The 15,118-nt window shown below is 41.6% G+C and overlaps 1 protein-coding gene across 1 annotated transcript in view; it reads left to right on the top strand.

Moving 5' to 3' along the window:
• The window catches only part of LOC118405943, a 64,435-nt gene that overhangs the window by 19,542 nt on the left and 29,775 nt on the right, over window positions 1-15,118 (top strand). Inside the window, exons 27-30 of the mRNA XM_035805795.1 lie at window positions 571-745; window positions 1,291-1,884; window positions 2,199-2,429; window positions 2,686-2,770. Coding sequence (XP_035661688.1) covers window positions 571-745; window positions 1,291-1,884; window positions 2,199-2,429; window positions 2,686-2,770 — 1,085 coding nt within the window. The remainder of the gene's footprint in view (window positions 1-570; window positions 746-1,290; window positions 1,885-2,198; window positions 2,430-2,685; window positions 2,771-15,118) is intronic.

Raw genomic sequence — 15,118 nt, 5'->3', positions numbered from 1 at the left:
CATATTAACAGAATCTATACTTAGTTATGTGCACCTTTGAACACCTTAAACCCGTCACAATGTTGATAGTCAAACCAATACATACCAAATATCCTGGAAATCGATCGTCCTTTTGTTCAGTTACTCTCCTGGGAAGATTTTGACAAAAGATTCATTACTGTTCCAGAGCAAGCTGCTAGGGGGTCTGTAAATACACCACATGTTCCTTACGTCACAAGCTATCTGCCAACATGGAATCAAGGCCATAGCACATCCAGTATACAAACACAGACACACAAACACACACATACACACACACACACACACACATACATACATACACATACATACATACATACATACATACATACACACACACAAACACGCACACACACACACACACACACACATACATACACACACACACACACACACACACACACACATAGACACACACACACACACACACACATACATACACACACACACACACACACACACACACACATACATACACACACACACACGCGCGCAAAAATACACATACACGTTAACTTGTGACAGTATGACTAACTCGTAATGTTTGTACAGATCCGAACGCCGGACCAGTTTTACTCCTGGCTTGAAGAGACCCTGTTGCCCACCCTCCACCCGGCTTCCTGGTACAACGGCTGGAAAATTAAGTTCTTGGACCGACAGTTTGCACAGAACACCGAATCCTTCCGCCTGGGTCCGCCGCGTTTGGTACAAGTTAGACAACTTCCAGGTTAATCTAATGTTGTTGTTATTTTGCGTTGTTTACTCCTTTTGCGCAGTCAATGTTTTCGTTTTGTCTCTCTGTGTTGTTGCCTGTGCCTTTAGTTATTTGAATGCAGTAGAGTGACAGGAAGTAATTGATCAGAAAAAATGGGATATGCTGGAGTAACAGGAAGTACAGTTCAGAGTTGACAGAACAAGTCATCGATCGGGCATGGCTTGTCTACGGAATGGCCAATTCCTCACGGGGAGATAATGCTTTTGGTCTGTCTGATTCCAAATGTTGACTGCAGTTTTCAAATTCTAGTAGACACATTCACAGTGTGACAGAAAGTGGCACTAGGTACACACTTAAGAATGAATCCATGGAATATAATATGGCATGTTAGCCTGGCTTTAGGAAGCTTTTCTTCCAGAAGTATGGAGAAAAGAAGACAATGCTTTATATCATATTACAGTGCAACATTGGAACAACGGGAGTGCATTTTAAGACATTGTAATATCTACATGTACCTTTGCAGAGAGTTTTAACATGGTATATTTTCATCGATGTAGGTACCAAGAAGACTGACAAGCACGCCGGTCTCGGTTGGACTTCTCTTGTTGGGAACGTGTCTAACAACTGCTGGCGATTTGCAGTTCCAGACCTCGGAAACCACCCAGACTACAACTCACCCTGCACAAACCATCATTCTCTTGACTTCCCCCTGGATGCCAGTACGTCTGCGTCCGTTTTCCGTACGCTGAAAGACTTTGAGTACGTCGACAAATACACAGAGTCCTTGGAAATTGACATGAACTTTTACAACCCCAACCTAAAGCAGTTTAGTGTGGTGAGGATTTTCGTGGATCATCCCGACATTGGGAACCTCATGCCAACATCAATAATCACCGCGTTCAAAATGTTTCAGTACGAGAGTGGGAATGACTATGTCCATCTTCTCCTGCATATTGTCTTCGTTATTCTCTTCCTTGTTATGCTTTATAAGGCATTTAAGTCAATGAAAGAACAGGGCTGGACATATTTCACCTCGCCCTGGAATATTCTCGAATGTGTCGTCCTCATTGGAACGGTGATGATCATTTCTGTCTTCATCAAGAGATACACAGTGGCATCTGCTACACTCGACATGGTGGCTAAATCCAATGGTAGGTATCCTTTAGGTGGATTTGTTTGAATTTGGGATGTTGGTAGTTATTTTGGTTCCAATGACACATAAAGATATTGGGTATCGTAGCAGCGTTTTCGGATACTATATCATTATAGATCGACACCCCCATCTTGAAAGTAGTATGATTAGCTTATTTGTAGCAGTAGTAGTAGCTTATTTGGTAAGTTATTTGTACGTGTTATAAGTCGGTTCTAGAGTAGGTCTAGTACATGGAAACCACATGTATAGATTCAATACATCATCCATAACTTGAGGGGGAAGAAATCCTTTTTTGGTACTGCCACTTAACAGGTGAACTTGGGTTTGCCAACTTTGTGGACCTGTCAACTGCTGCATGGTGGGATAGTGTCTTCAAGCACATCTTGGGCGCTGCTGTCTTCTTCAACACCATAGCACTGATTCGCGTCGTCCGCTTCAGCCAGACGATCAGCAAGCTTCTGGCTCTCCCAAGCATCATGAAGAAGGAACTAACGTCGTTCTTGGTTGTTGCTAGTATCGCTTTCGCGGCATTCATCAGTTCAGGTGAGTACCAAGCTTCGGTTAGGGACGTTTTTTCAGATGGGTCCTAAAACTGGAAGTCCAGTGTTTTAGGAGAGTCACACATAGAGCTCGAGCACGTTAAAAAGTCTCACCTACGGTGATTTCTATAGTTAAGGGCCACTGAAAAATCACTCTTTTTGGCGACGCTCTCAGGGAGCGAGCCTAATAGTGTAGTATTGCATGCAGGTTGTTGATGGTGGTGGTTTCTTATGGCTGATGTTGTTATCTCTCTTGTCAGGACACCTTATTTTTGTGTGCCACCTGGAGTCTTACACTGACCTGTACCGCACGACGCTCGCTCTCTTCGAGATGATGCTCGGCGCGTAAGTTTCACATGTAAACTTGCAACGATTTGGGGCATCAGTATAGATCAGTGAAAAATAGGGCACAGAATCATACAATAAGTATCAGTGAGCCATTATATAGAGGCTTACACGTGACGTTCTAGGAACATATTTACATTTCAGTGAATACATATAGATCTAGAGATCGTCTGTATCCCTGTGTAACCTCCAGTGGTATGTATAGCTCATAGAAGAGGATACAAGATAAGCGTAGAAAGGATTGCAGAAAATTCTTTTCGTGTACGTACGTTCAAACTATGGGCCATCAAAATGTAAATCCAGGAACCAACATGGTGTTCAGCAATTGAAATAAAGATGTTCTATAAGGCGGTTCATTGTTCCAAATGTGCATTCGCAGAGAAATGCATTGGGTAGTAGGCTATGGAAGTTGACCTAACTTGTTTCTACCATGGTTTATACATGTCCAAAGGTTTTTTTGTTTATGGTCTCAGAACACAGTTTTTCGGGTATGGGGATTTACATGGTTAAGGACCCCAAAGTGAGGTGGTTCGACGACTCAAAACCTATAGTAGGGTGCAGATACAATTCACAAGAATTTAGTATGTTGAAGTTGAGGGTACAAGCTACAAAATATCTGAAGATGAGCATAGATTTGCCGGCTCGTTTTTCTGTAACAGACACTTTGATTTGACCCCCAGCGGAGGTCATGGAACTGCAGGCGGCGAACAGGAAGTGCCGGTAACATATCAAGGCGCAAATTCCCGCCGGCCGAAAAAGCGACGTAATCCAACTTATACAGTATGAACGCCGATGTATTCCTCTACTATTCACCACAGATTCCACCTCGCTGTCGTGCACGGAAGAATAAATACGGCCTTTGCAAGTACCGCGATGCACTATTTTAACCCGAACTACTTTTGGGGACGGGGGTCGCGGATAATTACTGTGTTATGAGACCTTAAGCCAACTTGACCTTGGATTTCTTTACGTTCATACAATAAAACTAGTCAAGATACAAAACCGTACCAAATTTTAGAGCAGAAATCCAAATGGTTCCTGAGATATGGCCAACTTTGCACTTTGGCGCCTAGCACAGGTGTCGGCACTGTACAAGGACTATCTGAGGGGCCGCTAATTGGTCTCATTATCTCAACAAATGTAATATTCTGGTTGACTTTTTCTGTTATAAGGAGCTTGCCAGACCACATTCTACCGTTCTGAGTGGTTGGGGTTGGGGGTTTGTCTTTTTTAGGGCGGAAAAGGGGGGGGGGGGAGTCGAGCGGGCTTTAGACCGCACTAAGTCCTATACTTAAGCATAGGGAACGGTCTAGGCGGCCGTTGCCATGGTAACGGCGGGTCAGACGGTAACGAAAATGTTACAGTTCAAGTCAGCCGAGGTTAATTACCAACATATCGGTCAAATTTAATGGGGACGGGGGTCGCGGATAATTACTGTGTTATGAGACCTTAAGCCAACTTGACCTTGGATTTCTTTACGTTCATACAATAAAACTAGTCAAGATACAAAACCGTACCAAATTTTAGAGCAGAAATCCAAATGGTTCCTGAGATATGGCCAACTTTGCACTTTGGCGCCTAGCACAGGTGTCGGCACTGTACAAGGACTATCTGAGGGGCCGCTAATTGGTCTCATTATCTCAACAAATGTAATATTCTGGTTGACTTTTTCTGTTATAAGGAGCTTGCCAGACCACATTCTACCGTTCTGAGTGGTTGGGGTTGGGGGTTTGTCTTTTTTAGGGCGGAAAAGGGGGGGGGGGGAGTCGAGCGGGCTTTAGACCGCACTAAGTCCTATACTTAAGCATAGGGAACGGTCTAGGCGGCCGTTGCCATGGTAACGGCGGGTCAGACGGTAACGAAAATGTTACAGTTCAAGTCAGCCGAGGTTAATTACCAACATATCGGTCAAATTTAATGTGCTTGTCCATCCCTGGGGAATTCACGCTGTGGATGAAGGTCTCAGAACACAGTTTTTCGGGTATGGGGATTTACATGGTTAAGGACCCCAAAGTGAGGTGGTTCGACGACTCAAAACCTATAGTAGGGTGCAGATACAATTCACAAGAATTTAGTATGTTGAAGTTGAGGGTACAAGCTACAAAATATCTGAAGATGAGCATAGATTTGCCGGCTCGTTTTTCTGTAACAGACACTTTGATTTGACCCCCAGCGGAGGTCATGGAACTGCAGGCGGCGAACAGGAAGTGCCGGTAACATATCAAGGCGCAAATTCCCGCCGGCCGAAAAAGCGACGTAATCCAACTTATACAGTATGAACGCCGATGTATTCCTCTACTATTCACCACAGATTCCACCTCGCTGTCGTGCACGGAAGAATAAATACGGCCTTTGCAAGTACCGCGATGCACTATTTTAACCCGAACTACTTTTGGGGACGGGGGTCGCGGATAATTACTGTGTTATGAGACCTTATGTCTAAGGGGCCTTCAACTTTGACACATTACCCATGATGCATTTCCATACGCATGCGCAGTTAGAACCATAAACTCCTTTATCATCAACATATATCATCAACATCACTGAGTGAATCTCTCCGTTTGGTAGGTTCGCCACAGATCACGTGATGGAAACCAATCCGCTCCTCGGGCCGATTTACTTCTCAGCCTTTATGATATTGGTCTTCATCCTCCTGGTCAACTTCCTCGTGACCATCATCTGTGACGCCATTTCCGCTGACGTCGAGGTCAACCATGATCTTGACCTCGCCGAGCACATGTGGCGAAGCTTCCTGGCAATGTTGGGGATATACAACTCAAAGGCTACAGAGAGCAAACCAAGTAAGATAACCGAAAGCAAGTTGGTCGTCTTTCTCTATTACTTCATTCCTAGAGGAGTATTGTTTCTGCACATTGGGCCTGTGTGTGTGTGTTCTGTGTGTATATGTTTCTGTGTGTTTGTTTTTCAGTGGGGGTGGGGGTGTGTGTTTCTCTCTCTCTCTCTCTCTCTGTATCTTTCTCTGTGTTTGTTGTTGTTGTTAGAGTGATATACAGCTGCCGTAAAGCCTTTGCAGTGTAGACTCGAATGGTTGTTGTTCTATTCTAAACGTACATTTATTGAAGAACATTTGTGTGTAGGTGAAGTGAAAATGGAAGAACTTCATGCCAACCTACGCATTGTCCGGGAGAAACTTGATGAAAGTCTTGACATCTGTGACTCCATCCTCCCTTCAAGTCGACAGAGGGACAGTTTCAAGATGGAGGTATCAAACACCCCAACACGGGCCATTCGTAGTGTCCCATGCCCGGTCATCAAAGTAACAGCAAGCGTTGAACCCGTTGAAGAGTAGTCACCATAGATTTGAAAGAAACGATCAACGACAAAGCTCACGAAGTATCTAATTCCAGCTCAAAAGAGAACAAGAAACAGTCATGCCTTCAAGTACTAGAGTTACCAACCTAGGATTGATGTGTTCAAAATTCGTATTTTCCCAGAACTATCGTAGAGTGGAATTTGTTGTCACCAAGCACAGTAAGGGCATCTTCTCTGGATAGTTTTAAAGACACCTGCAGATAGATGTGCAAAAGTTAGGTGGGAAGTTCAGCTGCTGCCGCGCCGCGTGCCTGCGAAGCTGGTGTTACGCCGAAGGGCGGTTATACCGGCCATATAGATACAGATACAGACAAAATATATATCAAATGGCATGAAAACTCATCAGTGTTGCTATAGTCCATAGTCCAAGTTTTCAGTTTTTTTTTAAGCTTTATTCTTAAAAACAGAAAGTACATTTGTCAACAAGTACTCAAGCTACTGCGAGTAAAACAAATTACTAGTGCCCACTATCGCATGAGGAAGTTAGAGTACATGCACAATAGGACCAGTATTTCTACAATCTACAACTATTGCACACTGGTCGTGATAAAAAGTACATGTGTCTCCTATCATATAACATAAAATAACATAAGTGGCTAATCCTAAGTGTACATATGTAAAAATGTTTTCAGTTGTTTTTCAACTCTACAAAATTCGAGGTGAGCAATTTCCTGTGTTGAAAGACAGCTAAAAACTTCAATGTATATCAAATGAATGTGTATGGATATAAATATTTATTCTTATCCAATTATTTACTTATTCTAGTCCTGTTTAATATATTATTTTCAATTTATGTACAAGTGGTGGCGTTAAAATAAGTTGTGTACAACTTGTGCTTTTATTTGGATTTCTACATGTTTCTTTCAATAAAAAATGAATGTATATTTGTATTCCTATGACAAAAAAGTAAGACATAAAACTTCTGTCCAGCACAACTTAATATCTGCAGGTAGTTCAATATATTACTTAAATATCAGAATACATATTGACAGGTAGACTACATTTGCATTGAAGCCTTATAATTGCATTATTTGATAGACTATATAATAGAATATGTAAATACCGCATTTTGTAAATACTGAACATGACGTATGTCTTTTATGCATGCCAGTGGAAGATTAGTTCATCTGTTATGCATGAATATTCCTCTTTCATCTTTCTGAGGGCAATACTGACTGCCTCTGTTCTATACTGCAGCTAGGTGTCGCTGCTAACAATGCGATCCCAAAACGTGTGCAGTGATTGTGCATCGATATTGGTTATGAATAAAGAACTCTGTTATTCAAACTGGGTGGTGGTCCTTTACACTAGCATACATATACGTAAAGCTAAAAATCACTTTTCTAGAGGCATCTGGGTGAGAAGGGACAAGGACATTATCTCTGCTGTGTTCTTGCTCTCATGGCTAAACCCATGCAGGACTAATGGAAAAGAAGTTTCTTTAGGAACCTTATGGAGGCATTTCATACATGTTGTAGTTCCACTTACCTGTAGCTATTTTCATAAAAGTCTTCATTTTGCTTCTCAGGCAGAAACAGTGAGAAAACTTGCAAGCCGGAGTATGTGTCACTGGGCATGAAAAGGGCTTGCCAGACTGTTGTGACAGGAAAAAAGGTCCATCCAGGTGTTCGTAAAATGTAATTTTGCTAAAAGGTTTCTGTGTGCGTCATATAGAATAGAGCTTGCTCACCAACCAAGCCTTGTTTATTACATGCCATGACACAGTGATCTAGCCAGGCTGAGCCTGATTTTTTTTTGTCCCCTGGACTTTGAATTTTGAAATCCTTTCAAGCACTGAAGGTGCAACAATCCTAGGGGGTCATGGGGGATGCTCCCACTGGAAGATTTTGAAATCCAGACCCTCTGAAATGCTATCTCCTACATTTTGAGGGGAAAATGTTGCTGGTATATATTCTTTTTATATATAATGAATAACTTTATTGCGCAACAATTGTAACAGTTACAATGTATGGTAATGTGAACAACTATATTATAAATACTAATACAAATAACTAACAACTAATGTAATATAATATAACAGTATAAACAATCTAGTGAGTATCATAAAGCATTATCTCGTTTTTGCAATGAGTTGTAAATAAATTGGCCAACGTAGGCAGATATATGAACAGGACATGATAACATCAAATGGAATACCTCTGACCTAGCATGTGGTAGTACAATTTCGGACTTACAATATTTTTAAACAACTTTTGACGGTCTTCTTCATAAGTCGGACAATCCATTACAAAATGAAATTCATTTTCTATGTCATTATGGCATGTGGGACAAAGTCTCTCATTGGCTGGTATGTTGTAGTGTCGGCCCTTTTCAATTTGTAAGGTGTGTGCACTAATCCTTAGTCTCGTTAGGTCATTTCTAAACAATTTGTTTTGAACAGATGAAAGATATTTTTCGAAACAGAATTCTTTTTTTATTTTACATTAAGTACTGAGTTTGTTAAAACTTCTTAATTCTTGTCTCCAACCAGAGAGAAACGTGTCTTGCAGACGGTTCTTAAATATATTTCCAAAACGGTTGGCATTAACAGCAGGATTAAGCCAAACATTTTGGAAACCATGTCTACTTAACATATCTTGCACATGCACAGCCCAGTCTTGTTGTAGCTCAAAAGAAGTATTATATGCTTTCTTTACAAGTCTGTAAAGTTATGTTTTGACATAATAGCCCTCCCAGAGTAGTAGCATTGTGCCTATTTACATAGCAACTGAAGCAACTAGTTTCCTTAGCAACCAATACCACAGATATCAAAACATAGTCATAAGCATGACGTTATTTTGATGGATCATCCATCTGTTAATGTTTTGAGACTTGTCTAGAGTTTCTTAATTGTCATAAAGTATGATTTGAAGCGGCTTAATAAGTTTATCCTCAATTCAAAAGCAAACTAAATCTTGTGCTATATACATGCTATGCTAAAACATACGTTTTGCCCCCCTCCCAACAATTGCCACATAAGGGTGCATATATTAAACAATTACTAGAACCAACTTTTATTTGAACTCACCTTTTGATGATGGCCGGAGGTGACATTCTTTGAAGTAACTGCTTAGCTTTCGACACCGAAATCTTTTTAATGTTTCCTTTGTCTTGTTTTGAGAGACACTTTTTAAACCTTGGCGCTCTCGACCAAACCTTGAGGTCATTTGTAAAGGTCACTTCAAACTCTTCTGAGTCTCGTACCCAGGGCACTGTTTGATTTATGTCGTGTCTATTTTCGGGTGCTCTGGGCACGAGAGCATCAAAGTCAACCTGATTATCCAGATAGTACAGCGATATCATCAGCGCACGGTAGAGACAAGAGAACCCCTATTTCAGTTCCAAGGACAGCCCTCACTGCCATTTTACTCCGGCCGCAGCCAGTTGCTTTCTGGAGGTTCGGAGAGGCATACACACGTGCTCTAGTGATTTTTTGTGGACTAAGCGTTATTCAGAAGAAAATGTGCATACAGCAGAGACTAGGAACACTCTATTGCACAGAAAAAAAACGGACGCATTGCGGACGCATAGCCACTTTACTCCAGACTCGCAGCCAGGCGCTTTTTGGAGATTCGGAGCGGCATACACACGTGTTGTAGTGATTTGTTGTGGACTAAGGGTAATTCAGACGACTATGTGCATACAGTAGAGACTAGGAACACTCTATTGCACAGAGAAAACGCAAGCACTATGAACGCACCGCCACTTTACTCCAGACTCGCAGCCAGGCGCTTTTTGGAGATTCGGAGCGGCATACACACGTGTTGTAGTGATTTGTTGTGGACTAAGGGTAATTCAGACGACTATGTGCATACAGTAGAGACTAGGAACACTCTATTGCACAGAGAAAACGCAAGCACTATGAACGCACCGCCATTTTACTCCGGACTCGCAGCCAGTCGCTTTCTGGAGATTCGGAGCGGCATACACACGTGCTGTAGTGATTTCTTGTGGACTAAGGGTAATTCAGACGACTATGTGCATACAGTAGAGACTAGGAACACTCTATTGCACAGAAAAAAACGGACGCATTGCGGACGCATAGCCACTTTACTCCAGACTCGCAGCCAGGCGCTCTTTGGAGATTCGGAGCGGCATACACGCGTGTTGTAGTGATTTCTTGTGGACTAAGGGTAATTCAGACGACTATGTGCATACAGTAGAGACTAGGAACACTCTATTGCACAGAGAAAGCGCAAGCACTATGAACGCACCGCCATTTTACTCCGGACTCGCAGCCAGTCGCTTTCTGGAGATTCGGAGCGGCATTCACACGTGCTATAGTGATTTGTTATGTATGGACAGAGTAATTCAGAAGACTAAGTGCATACAGCAGAGAGTGGGAACAACATATTGCACAAAAAGGACATCGTCGGCAGACACACTGCCATTTTACTTTGACCCAAGCTGGGCGATATTCGAAAGACCGAAGCGGCTTGGTGACGCCACTCGTTTTGAGATGAATAAACAAATAAATAAATGCTACGAGTTTTTATCAATTAGAGAGTTGAAAACAGGAGTGTACCACAACAGAAAGATGAAACTTCGCTCGAAAAAATTAATCCAATATGTCACGAACTTGAATAGATACTCTAAAACACACCCTATAAATATGTTTGAAAAATAACAATCATATACGTGTTAAGGGATTGAACATAGCTAGCGACGACACGCCCGAATTCTGTCTCGATTTGTCAACTACATGTAAATAATGCTATGTGTAGATTGTGCGCAAGCGCAAGAGAACCCAAACATCACATACACAATTGTATTGATAGACACGGCCGTCTTACCCAGAAAGTACGTAAGTATGCACACCCATTGACACATATATTACACATTATTGCCTTTTCCATCAGTCTATTGAAGTGAAAAATCCACCATTTACTCTCTATTGCAATGATAATCATTTCTAGATGCCTCGCAATTTTGTATAAAAAATCATAACTCATTTTTAAACTCTTTCTTCCCACTTTGGGTGAATGTGTACCCATAAAAACACTGGAAACATCACAAAGCTTTAAATAATACTTACACCTAAGGGCATTGACCTATGTCTCTTCTTTCTTCAAAACCTCACCTACATTTGCAACACAATCCAAAGACACGTGATATGTTCATGCGTTGTTGACGTTAAACAAAGACACTCTTTCAGTCTTCTATTTTAATTTCAAACGTTTTACTCCCAAGAGCAATTTTGACACTGCTGTCGCTGAATAATTCATAAAACAGATAAATCCTGGGAAGAAAACGCCTTACTTACCATGCAGACTTTGGAAAGTGAAGACTTTGGAAGCCCGTCTCGTAGTGCGTTTATGTGGTGGTATTGTTTGTAGTCCGTCGGCGTTGAATTGAATGCAGGTAAGCCAGTTTAGAGTCCTTTCTTTACAGACACGGTCTTACAAGTAAAAATTGAGTTTTAGGAGCGCCATACATGTATACTTCGCTGTAAGGGGTGCTAGTTTCATCGAAAAAAAACACGACAACTTTGTGCTTTGTGGGTTTTGTTTATCTTAATCATACGTGTACATGAAAGAGGGCGTCCCCCACCCTTTGGCACAAAGTGTGTCCCACAATTCGGCACGCTCAGTAAAGTCTAGCTAGTATACGTGAGAACTCCATGGTAACAAACTCGACATTTTATTTGCGTATTTACTAGGCACAAAATCCTGATGTTCTGATGTAGTATGAAGAAAAGTCACCAGGGGGTAAAAATCAATTTCTAAAGGCCAAGACCCAACCACGTACCATATTATTTTCCAACGATCCCTTCAGTCCATTTTCGAGCTATGTTGTTCAACAAAATACATGCATGTTTTACGTCGCCATACATAGGGCTCATGAACAGTTAGAAAAGCTACTACATATGCGCATCTTGAAAACTAATGTAATACACATGCGGGGGTAAGGGCCCACTCCTACAACAGTGTCACCAATACCTTCGCGAGAAGGTCTTAATCCCCCGGATATTTCGGGGATTACTGAAATCTATATTCACTTAATCTTTTAATTTTAAATCCATCGTTATTTTGATGTGACGGTTTCGTGGTATCCGGCTGAATCATAATAGTTGACATTGCACTAGTACTGGACGTACAGTATTACTGCTCTACAAAGACATCGTATTTTGGTTTGGATTTTTTATCTTCATTGGTGTTCTTTTTTCATTTCTGCGGCATACATAGAATTCAAAATGCTTCAAATGTCTATTTTGCTACTTTTATAGAGCATTCTATTGACGTTAACATGTACTTGTTCGTGAAGCAGACGCTTTATACAGAAGGCGCTAAATAATCAGAGTTCGATTTTGTTGGGAACTGCAGAAGAAGAAGCAACTGTATCTCTATCTATATAGCCGGTATAACTGCCATTCGGCGTAACACATCAGCTTCGCAGGCACGCGGCGTAGCAGCAGCTGGTTATTCTACATTAAACGACCCTTGTCTGTTGTCTGGCCACCCGGTCACAGTCAGGAGTATAACACAGAAGTCCATTTTCAGCAATGAAAACAGTGCGGCAAAACCATCAAACCATAACAATGCAACATGTACAAAACTTACGCCGATCTACAGATGTAAAGAGAAAGATACGCAAGTACACTTGCTCTGGATGTGGTAGAAAATAGAAAATGATATTTGTGCTACGCGTACTGTATATGCGTTGACATGACGACAAACCGTATGGCAATTCAACTGGAGACAAACGGTCATTTCCATGGTATCATCTACCCTCGTGAATTGTTATGTTTCAGTCGTTTGGAATGATACTATTGTTACTGTGGGCTGGTAGTGCTTCTTGTTTGAATTATTAATGAGCATTTGGGGCATTTTTGTAAAGTTGAAGAAAAATTGTTCTTCTGTCAAGACATGTCACCATACATGAAAGAGGGCGTGCCCCACGCTGTGGCACATAGGCGTGTCCCACAATTCGGCACGCTCAGTGAAGTCTAGCTAGTATACGTGAGAACTCCATGGTAACAAACTCGACATTTTATTTGCGTGCAAACAATACCATATATAGGCAACGAGGAAAAATTCGTAGGTTCTGATGCAGTACGAAGAAAGGCACAAGGGGTTAAAAAGCTCCACACGATGGCGTTTTACTCTTTATATACTTGATTGCTCTTGATTTTAATGTTCTTCAGTAACACAACAGCTAAAGTCATGAGGGTTAGATTCCTTCAAGTCTTGGCTGTTCTGGTGGGCCTTGCACAATTTACCGACGCCGGTAAGTACTCTCCGTATATCAGTGAACTCGGTCATTTTCTATGGTTCGGAAATTTCGGTTAAACGCAAATCCGTAGCTTTCCTCGGGGCTAAAATACTGTTTAAACGGAAACTCGTACCCTTTCCTTGGTGCTGAAATACTGGTTAAACGTAAACTCGTACCCTTTCCTTGGTGCTGAAATACTGGTTAAACGTAAACTCGTACCCTTTCCTTGGTGCTGAAATATTGGTTAAACGTAAACTCGTACCCTTTCCTTGGTGCTGAAATACTGGTTAAACGTAAACTCGTACCCTTTCCTTGGTGCTGAAATACTGGTTAAACGTAAACTCGTACCCTTCCCTTGGTGCTGAAATACTGGTTAAACAGTGTCTTCTACGTAATGATTTAATTAACATCTACTACTATCAACCGCATTCACAACTATCTTTAATTGTAATTTGGCCGGTGATACTGCATTGATTAATTGTCGTTCTTCAAATTGCCTTGCTATTTTGCAAGTTTTAAATTCTCAACAATACATTGCTTGGTAGAATGCTCGTTTAAGATGTATTAATCGGTGTTTCAATGACGTCAAACCAGGGTGTTGTCTGAAGAAGATGACCTTCCCTGACCCGCCTTCGAATAGCAGCTATGCTGAGCTGAACGCGGTAACTCCGGCCGGGCTCAGCACTGTCACAGCGTGTCTGCAGCTCCGCACCTCAAAAACATCGGTCGGGACTTTGTTCAGCTACGCCTCTGTCAATCACACAGATGAGATGGTGTTTTCTGGCAACGCCCATGGAGAATACATGGTACCACATTTCTCGTGAAATAACGAAGTTAAACGGAATTTTGCCCTCAGGAAGAAAAACTGTTTGACTCAAATGGAATGCTCATATTGCCGAATGTTTTCTCGTGCAAAAGTACAAAACAAAGAAACAGGAATGTTAAGCGAATTTCTACGACAGTGTAAAGTGGGATGAAAATCTATCCCGTGTGTTTATTCATGAAAGCTCAAATCGGCCTGTAGGCCGCTTTTCATTGAGGTCATGAGGGGAGAGGCAAGTGTCAGTCATAGTACATAACAGAGATACAGTCTACATCGTTTAAAGTCCTCGTGAGTCTGATAAGATTTGCAAGATATATTTGATGTGATTTGCGATCGTATCAAATATATTCTTTTTCCTTTGATTGTTGGATAAATCAATTAATTAATCGTTGTTTTCCAGCTCACAATAAATGGAACTTCTACAGACGAGATCTACCTTGACGTCCATGACGGCAGGTGCCACACGGTGTGTTTCACCTGGAAAGGTCCACAAAACGGTCGCTGGTCTTTCTACGTGGATGGGGAGCAAGTTATCCAAGATGACGGATTGGCCAGCGGTCACGTGATCCGTACAGGAGGAGTCTGGATCCTTGGTCAAAAGCAAGGATCTTTCGGAGGGTCGTTCAATGAATCAGAGGCAAGTGTTTACAAACTTGAGATTAAGATAGATTATGAAAATTAGTTATTGAAAATTATCTATAACAAATGCCTACTACAGGTTCAAAAAATCTGCTAGGGACCAAAAACCTCAATACCAATCGACCACTTAAAAGCTATGACCACAGCGTGTTGCGATCATATGAAAACCGGAATCATAATAGTTACCATAGAAAGTCTAAAGGAGGGCCGCAATCGACATTGTCCTTTGTCTAACCAACAACTACATACATATCAAATATCAAAAAGATCCATTTACAACTACTCGAGTAACGATGTCCACAAACAAATGAATACACACAGGTGGGAAAACATAACCTGCT

The sequence above is a fragment of the Branchiostoma floridae genome, chromosome 18 (genome assembly GCF_000003815.2).
Source record: "Branchiostoma floridae strain S238N-H82 chromosome 18, Bfl_VNyyK, whole genome shotgun sequence".
Classification (NCBI taxonomy): domain Eukaryota; kingdom Metazoa; phylum Chordata; class Leptocardii; order Amphioxiformes; family Branchiostomatidae; genus Branchiostoma; species Branchiostoma floridae.
The sequence above is the reverse complement of the archived record's forward strand: the minus strand, read 5'-3'. Positions and strand labels throughout refer to the sequence as shown.